Consider the following 9,393-nt stretch of genomic DNA (forward strand, 5'->3'; position numbering starts at 1 on the left):
TGTTCTAGGGAGTGATTCTAACTGTGAAGGGGGTGGGCTACCTAGAACATGACAGAGATCACTGCTCCCGATGACTGGGAGCAGTAGATCTTTGTCATGTTGCTCACATAATTTACACAGGCACCTCCCCGTTCTGCCTCTCCGTGAGACGATCGCAGGCATCCAGCGGACATCAAGTGCGTGGGCACGCTCACAGAGCATGCGGTAGCCGCGCACCTGCACGGCAGCAAATTAAAAAGCGACGTACAGGTACATTGCTTTGTGCAGCCGTGCCATTCTGCCGAGGTATATCGGTGTTAGCCGGTCGTCAAGTGGTTAAACTTTGAACTTTTGAACTTTCCATGACACCAAACAGTCAATAGTAAAGAAACCGCTAGACCTTACATATGAAGTTTGAATAAGACAAGTTACACCTACATCCTCTCTAAGGAGGTTCTAATTATTGGCAATAAATTGTCACACCCTATTTTAATTTAATTGGTTTGAAGTGGTGGTAAATGTAGGAGAGTGCTTGCTTTTCCCATGTGACAAATCTACATTTTTGTTCATTTTACATTATAAGAATGAATTATAAGAATGAATGCACCATGTCAGTTTTTATGTCATTTGTTGAAGTATATAACCTTTATATTTAGACACATTTTGAATGAATATCTAATGTTTTTAAGTTTAAATATGTTGAAATAGTCAACAATTTCACTTATTTTTCACATGACTGTATAATCTTATGGGAGAAGTGTTGTTTAAATGAATGGTCTGGCAATATAGTCTCTTAAGGCTGGGTTCACACTGGAGAACGCTTCTGCTCACAGCAGGAGTCCGGTGCGTCGTCATTCACTGTTTCAGGTCTGATTCCAGCCTGAATTTTTGGCTGACCTGAAGCGGACCAAAAGACGCCCAGGCTCCCGTGCAATTCACACCAGAGGCGCTGCGGAGACGTGTGAACCATCTCCATAGAGAGCCGGACACAATCTCCTGCTATGCGAATTGAAATGTGGGGAAAACCCACATCCAATTCGCAATAATGTGAACCCAGCCTTTAGGTTGTAAATGACAAGGGGACACTCCTTTTGCCTAGAGGAAAACAAGTTTAATTTGCATTTATAAAGGTATCTTTATAGTAAGAGTTGTGAAAATGTGGAATAGACGTGCACAGAGACTAGTACTAGCCAACTCTGTAGAATGCTTCAAAAATGTCTTGATATGTTTCAAAATGCACAAAGTATAACCGGCTATTAATATTTATAAGAGATAAAAATGTAGAATGTGGATACAGGGAGAATAAGAACCAGCCCTATTTTTTTACAGGTTTTTTTTTTGTAGAAAATTATTTGGAAACCCCCAAACATTATATATATATATTTTTTTCAGACACTCTAGAGCAGGGGTCCTCAAACTACGGCCCGCGGGCCACATGCGGCCCGCGGAGGACTTTAATCCGGCCCGCCCGTCCCTGACAGGCAATGCCGGCCGGTTACACAGCAATCCTGCTGTGTCACGGAGATCTCCGTGAAACACAGCGTTAACAGTTCCGGCGCGCTGTGTTAAATGTCCCGCCCTCCTCCTCCTCCTAGAAGACTAGCTTGTGTGATAGAGCCAGTGTGCTGTCTGTCACACAAGCTGGTCTAGGAGGAGGAGGAGGGCGGGACATTTAACACAGCGCGCCGGAACTGTTACAGTGGGGGAGCATCGTGACAGCCAGACTGACACAGCACAAAACAGTAAGGAGGCTGTGAAGTGCTTACAATGGGGGGGGGGGGGGCTGGCTTGCGATTGTGAGGGGAGCTAAAGTTTATTTTTAATGATGATGATGATGATGGGGGGTGGCTATATTGTGAGAGGAGCTAAAGATTATTTTATTGATGATGATGATGATGATGGTGGTGGGGGGGGGGGGGGTGGCTGGATTGTGAGGGGAGCTAAAGATTATTTTAAGAATGATGATGATGGTGGGGGGTGGCTGGCTTGCGATTGTGAGGGGAGCTTAAGATTATTTTAATAATGATGATGATGATGGGGGTGGGGGGGCTGGCTTGCGATGGTGAGGGGAGCTAAAGATTTTTTAATGATGATGGTGGGGGCTGGCTTGCAATGGTGAGGGGAGCTGATGGGTTTTTAATGATGATGGTGGGGGGGGGGGGGGCCTAGCTTATGATGGTGAGGGGAGCGGATGATTTTTTAATGATGATGAAGGGGGGGGGGGGCCTGGCTTACGATAATGATGGTGGTGGGGGGGGGGTTTAAACCAGGGGTCCTCAAACTACGGCCCGCGTGAATTTTTAATGATGATGATGGTGGGGCTGATGATTTTGTAATGATGATGATGGTGGGGGGGGGGGGCTGATGATGGTGAGGTGGGCTGATGGTGATGTAATTAATGATGGTGATGATGGGGCTGATGATGTAATGATGATGATGGTGGGGGGGGGGGGGGGGCTGATGATGATGATGATGATGTAATGATGATTGGGGAGCTTGCAATGTTCTTGATCGGCTTGCAATTAATAATTGTGGGGGGGGGGGTTGCAATGAGGGGCTTACAATGATGATGGCGAGGGGGGCTTGCAATGAGGGGATGATGGTGAGGTGGGGGGGCTTGCAATGATCATGATCGGTTTGCAATTAATGATTGTGAGGGGGGGGGCTTATAATGATGAAGGGGGAGGGTTGTATTTGTTCCCATTTTGTTTTTTTCACTTCAAAAACATATATGTGCAGTGTGCATAGGAAATTGTTCATAGTTTTTTTATAGTCCGGCCCTCTAACGGTCTGAGGGACAGTGAACCGGCCCCCTGTTTAAAAAGTTTGAGGACCCCTGCTCTAGAGAATAAAATGCCAATACTTTGTCACACCGTATTTGTGCAGCGGTCTGCATAAATAAACAGCAAAGTTAGCCCAATTTTGTTTTATATTGTCAAAGATGATGTTACGCCAAGTAAATTGATACCCAACATGTCATGCTTCAAAATTGCGCCCGCTCGTGGAATGGTGACACACTTTGACACTTAAAAATCTCCATAGGCGATGTTTAAAAATATTTACTGGTTACCAGTTTTGAGTTACAATGGAGTTTTTTTGCTAGAAATATTACTCTCTCTCTCTAACGATCACGGCGATACCTCACATGCGTGGTTTGAACACCGTTTACATATGCAGGCGTGACTTACGTATGCGTTCGCTTCTGTGCACGAGCACGTGGTGACGCGATGCTTTAATTTATTTATTTCTACACCGTAGACCTTTTTAAAACATTTTTTTTGCTTACTTTTATTCCTATTACAAGTAATGTTAACATCCCTTGTAATGGAAAAAAAGCATCCAAAATCCATCGTGGACCACATTTATCTGAAAGCGAACCATCCGCTTATCCGTTTAAGAAAATACAAGGGTTATGGCAGCCAAAATACCAACGTATAACGACGGCAGGCGGTTAAAGAAAGAGTATAGCTAAAGCTTGTTTGGCTGTACTTCTCCTATGGATCACAGGAGTGCAATTCATTTTGCACTACCGTGACCCGTTTTCCGCTCTCTACTGACATGTCAGTCCATGCACCAAGTCATCCCGACCACGGAGTTTGGATCTGCCAGGTGCCTGGACTGACAGCCACTGAGAGCCTGAGATGGCCGTTCTGCCTCCTCCACAGCTTAGTGCTCCAATGAGCAAGGAGGGAGAAGAGCAGACTGTGACTGACAGTCTACAGCTCTCTGCTCATGAACACCGAGCAATCAGCGGTGTTTGATCGCTCGGTTCTCAGTGCAGAGGCGCCAGGGGACAGATGCAGCATTGGATCATTACCTACATCCACCTAGGTAAGTATGAATGTGCAAAATAAATATTCCCTCTCTTTTAAGGAATCGGGAAGGAAAGTTTTTCCTATTGGAACAAATTGGACCATGTTTTTTATATGGGCTTTTTGCTTTCCAGTGAACCAGCTACGCATTTAGGGTTCTGAGAATTCTGTTATTTATTCTACATATTTTTTACTTTTAGGAACTTGATGGACATTTTTGAAAGGATAAGTTCACCTTTTAAAAAAAATTAAATAATGCATATCTTTTTGCAGGTAAAAAAAAAATTGCATTTATTTTTATTTTTTTACTTGGAGCTTGGAAAGAGTTGCACCTGCGATCTGCTGACTTCTGAGTGTAGCTGTCTGATCATACCTCGTACAGGCAGACAGATACACACTGACAGGAAGAATGAATGAGCTACCAGAGTGCATAGGCTGGGACTTGTAGTTCCCCATTCGCAGAGGACTGTAAATGAATGACTTGGGCGGAGCACTGCACGCCATGTTATTTTCAAACAGTGACAGCGGGCACCCAGGGAAGATGCACACCTGCTGTCAATGGGTAGGGGAGAGCAGGCTGCAGCTGCTGGAACGTTACATTTTCCACCCTAAATACAGGGGGAGCATGTAACATGTTCCAATACTGTTATTATCACTTTGGGCCCCCCCATAGTGTTACATAAAATCAGTACATGGTTGGTAAGGTTGAATAAAGACACTGGTCTATCTAGTTCAAGTGTTTGTGCATGGTTGTTTGTCATTACCATCTTCAATGTCCTTGTACATTGTATTTGCTAATAAATGTTTTTTTGGAATTTATCGCCACATCCTTACCGTCTAACAGTAAAGAACCACTAACGCAGTTTAAAGTGGAACTAAACCCAAGGATTTAATGATTTCCCATAACAATTGCATTTAAGCCATGTCATGAATGATAACTTTCAAATTCGCTTGTACTCTCAACCAAGCTGTCAATCAATTAAATGGCTGGGGTCATAATTGATCATATGTGCAGCACAATGGCAACTGTAGATCGACAGAGAGGCCAAGATGGCAGTTTTCTTGGCTGTAAAGGAGAGGAGGATTTAGTTCCACTTTAAGATTGAATCGCTTCTCGTCCGACTTTATTGTGTAGTTGAATGATCCATTTGTTATTCAGGCCCCACTTAAACATTGGGATGGGACAAAGGGGAGCACGGTGGTTTAGTGAGTAGCTCTTTCGCCTAGCAGAAAAAGGGTCGCTGGTTCGAATCCCGACCATGACACCATCTGCCTGGAGTTTGCATGTTCTCCCTGTGCCTGCGTGGGTTTCCTCCGGGTGCTCTGGTTTCCTCCCACACTCCAAAGACATGCTGGTAGGTAATTTGGATCTTGTCCAAATTGGCCCAGTATATATATATGTATATCTGTGTGTGTATGACTTGTGTGTCCCAAGCGTGTCGAGATCCTACGGGGTAAAATGACCGCACCAGCCAAGCAGACACTGGCTGGAAAAAGCGCCTAGAGGCGATTCAGTTCGCATGTGTAGCGCTATACAAGTCATTCATTCATTCATTGTGATTGTATTTCCTCTTAAATGTTTCTTCTCCAAGGAGAACATTTTTGCAGCTGTTTCTGTTACTAAGGTCCTGCTGTGCCCTTATTTGTTTTGTTGCCCTTCTGTGGGCTGACTACAGTTCAAAGACCTCTTTCCTGAGGATTGGTGACCAAAACAGGACAATATATTCAAGATGTGGCCAAACCAGTGTTTTGTAAACTCATAGAATTATAGTTTTACCGTATCTCTTGAGAAAGCACCATTTTAAATTAAAGATAATAGTCTGCTGGCCTTGCTTGCTGCTGCATGACATTGCATGCTATTGCCGCCATCTGTCATTTATTCCTTTTCCATCCTCGATTCCAGATCCTTTTCCATCCTCAATTCTCCCAGAAGTTCTCCCCCTAGAGATTAGCTTGCATGCATATGTTTAGCCCCCAATTGCATTTAACTTTTTTACATTTTAAACCTCATCTGCTATATAGCTGCCTATCCCTCTATTTTCACTAGGTCTACTTGTAGTTGCTCAATCCTGTTGTGAAGTTATTGCCATGCTTATCTTTGTATCATCAGCAAATACTGAGATTGAACTATTTATTTTCGGGAAAACCGCTCACAACTAATTTAACCAATTCTACATATGCCATTGAGGAGCTTTAAAACAGTCTATAATAGGAAAGGCAGTTTTGTTGGGTGTAATAACTGGTGGAATATTAACATAAACTTTTTCTTTTCTTTTTTTTAACCCAGAAAAGTTCGAAAGATGCTCTCATCCTCTGAAACCAAGCGAGCTGCCCGTCGGCCTTACAGACATATAGTTATCTGTCAGTCTCAGGTGGGATTACCTATGCGTCACCCTGTCAATGATGAGCCAATTGTTATTGAGGACTAAGAGTCATCTGAAGAGATAATCTGCAAGAGTCTCCATAGAAGATTCTTCTCATGATGATACTTGACTTTGAAAGTGTTGAGTTCATTAAAACTTTTTGCAGCTGTTTGCATCTTTTAAAAGATTCCATGCTTTGTAAAAGCATCAAAATCTAAAGACTTGTTAATGCTTTGGTTAATTTTTGTTAACCCAGTCATTTCCTCATAAACATGTACAATTTTTTTGTTATTAGTACATTTTCTTTATTTTGGGATATTTTTGACTGGTGTTGGCTAGCCACAAAGAAAATGTAACATGTTAAAAGGGACAGTTATGGTTTAGTGTTCGATTTCATTGCAATTACAAATAAGATTCTAAAACTTTGTACACTTGAAAATGTATTATTATTGCTGATGCCTTTCTTTTTACAAGATGTATTGATTTTTTGGAAGTGCCATTTAATGTTTGTTTGTTTTTTCCCCCCATTTATAGACTGAATAAAAACAAATCTAACTTATGGAATATAATTTTGAGGAAAATGTCTGATAAAATATAATTGTGCTTCTTGTGCTATGGGATTAAAGTTTAGCATCAAAATGTTTCCATACATATTCATTCATTTTGGGATAAAAATAAATGCATTCACATAGAAACCATTATGCCAAGATTTTTTACAATGAACTGTTCATATGTTAGTTTATATTTAAAATAAATCTCTGGTTTCACCAATCACCCATTTATTCACCAGTATTTGGTCTGTTCTGTCCTTGTAACTCTCAGTGCCATTAAATCTTTTTTTTTTGCCAATTACATCTAAATCATTTTTCTATGTACACCTAATATTTAGATGTTTTTGGAACACTGTAAATAAACAATATGCATTAACAGGTACAGCAATGCTCACCAAGCAGGCCAGGTATTATGAGTATGATCAGTATTTCAGTGCTAGATGAAAGAGGGCTCAGGACAGATATCAAAATTATGAGCCCTGCGCTGCATTACTTGACATTACCACTTCATATGTAAAAATTGCTCTGATTTTGGCTACAAGTAACCATGTCAACAGATACAGAATATTGTGGGATGACTATGATGTCATATGCTACAGATGGTGTCAGGAGGATGTCACAATATCAGAGTAATGCCTTGCTGCCAACATAATTGCCAATGTGGCATTAATCTGCCTCTGGAAAAATGACATCACATAGAGTGATGCCAGAATGTCATTGCCTGGGATGCCCTGGACACTCAAAGAACTACAGTATATTGCAGGTAGCATATATATAATGATAAAGAGCCCCCATTCTCTTGGAAAATATTCATCAACCCATCACTATTACTGTTTGCAGATGAGAGCTGTATGTCTCATCAACCCTTTCTTTAACAGTGTACATGCCTTATTTGTCAGATTGCTTACTGTTACATCTGTCTCAGCTTGTGATTATCAGTGACGTTACAGTTATGCTTGAATTCATTCCTCACATGTTACATTATACATCATCTGTAATATTTTCAAAAAAACTTTACCTTTTATTATTAAAAAGCAGTCCTTGATTTCCAAACATTAAAGGGGTTGTAAAGGTACATTTTTTTTTCCTAAATAGCTTCCTTTACCTTAGTGCAGTCCTCCTTCACTTACCTCATCCTTCGATTTTGCTTTTAAATGTCCTTATTTCTTCTGAGAAATCCTCACTTCCTGTTTTTCTGCCTGTAACTCCGCACAGTAATGCAAGGCTTTCTCCCTGGTGTGGAGTGTCGTGCACGCCCCCTCCCTTGGACTACAGGAGAGTCAGGAATCCCACTAACACACAGCTTTTTTCTCTATCTGCAAGCAACGTAGATCGCGTCCTGACTCTAGTCCAAGGGAGGGGGTGAGCACGACACTCCACACCAGGGAGAAAGCCTTGCATTACTGTGTGGAGTTACAGACAGAAGAACGGGAAGTGAGTATTTCTCAGAAGAAATAAGGACATTTAAAAGCAAAATCGAAGGATGAGGTGAGTGAAGGAGGACTGCACTAAGGTAAAGGAAGCTATTTAGGAAGAAAAAAAATTGTACCTTTACAACCCCTTTAACTGTTCCTAGGTTGAAAGGATATGGCAGAATTTTGTCATTGTTGTTCTTTATGGTAGTAAGGAAGATGAGGGCACTGTCAGGATTACAACATCAAATGGACATGCTGTGCTTGATAGGTAATGATTCCTAATTCTTTTGCATTTTTTAAATAAAGTACACTTATTCCTTTGGGTATTTTTGTGGACAATAAAAGCACTTGTTAATTATATACATCTCTGATGCACCTTTTTTACCCTCATTTAATGTATATTTACAGATTTGATACCGGGTACAATTGGCAAAGTTTAGTAATTAATATACTGTATTGTCAACCTCTGATCATGTTGGCCCTGTGGGTTGAATTTCTTTAGAAATATGTTGGATAGATTAGCTGCTGGGGTATGATTGTTTTTGTACTAAGGATTGGTCATCTTTTATAAACGTATCTCTCAACAGCGGTCTGTGCCAGTTAGGAAACATGCTTTACCTGCCATTGGACCATTAGTTACACTTAAACTACTGTATATAACACCACATATTGGCAGATCTCTGAATCTGTTTAGTAATTCTAGAAGTTCTTGTTGGGGCAACCTTGTATTAAAGGAGAAGTACAGCCAAAGCTCATTTGGCTGTACTTCTCTTATGGATCACAGGAGTGCAGTTTGTTCTTCAATCCTGTGACCCGTTTTTAGCAGACGGCGGGCTGACGTCACAGAGCTGGTTCAGGCTGGGGCAAGATCGCAACAATAAATTTGGACAAGAAAGTTAACAAAAAAAATTAGCAAACTCTATGGACTGCTCAGTCTTTCTCTGCTGTCACTTTTCTATGTTTCTATGGGATCCGCCCACCACCCTGGACGGGCATCTGCCTCTTAGCGAACTGCTAAGAGCCTGAGCCAACTGCTTCCGCCCCCTCCACATTCCAGCGCTCCAGTGAGTGCGGGGGAGAGGGGGGTAGTGGCAGAGCAGACAACAGTGACTGACAGTCACCAGCGCTTTGCTCATGGAGTTCTGAGAACCAAGCAATTAGTGGTCTTTGATCGCTCAGTTCTCGGTCTTATGCCGCGTACAGACGGTCGTTTTATGCGATGTAAAAAAACAATGTTTTCTGTGAAGTAAAAAACAACGTTTTTGAAAGTTCA

The 9,393-nt window shown here is 41.7% G+C and overlaps 1 protein-coding gene across 11 annotated transcripts in view; it reads left to right on the top strand.

Annotated features, from left to right (window-relative positions):
• MTA1 (metastasis associated 1) overlaps positions 1–7,003 on the top strand; it is a 290,526-nt gene extending 283,523 nt beyond the window's left edge. For 7 of the 11 annotated variants that reach the window (XM_040333257.1, XM_040333259.1, XM_040333258.1 and 4 more), the window contains one exon: positions 6,079–7,003. In XM_040333257.1, coding sequence (XP_040189191.1) covers positions 6,079–6,220 — 142 coding nt within the window. In that variant the 3' untranslated portion in view covers positions 6,221–7,003. The remainder of the gene's footprint in view (positions 1–6,078) is intronic. The other 4 variants (XM_040333261.1, XM_040333264.1, XM_040333267.1 and 1 more) reach the window with 2 other exon arrangements.
• Positions 7,004–9,393: the final 2,390 nt, after the last annotated feature.

The sequence above is a fragment of the Rana temporaria genome, chromosome 13, assembly GCF_905171775.1.
Source record: "Rana temporaria chromosome 13, aRanTem1.1, whole genome shotgun sequence".
Lineage (NCBI taxonomy): Eukaryota > Metazoa > Chordata > Amphibia > Anura > Ranidae > Rana > Rana temporaria.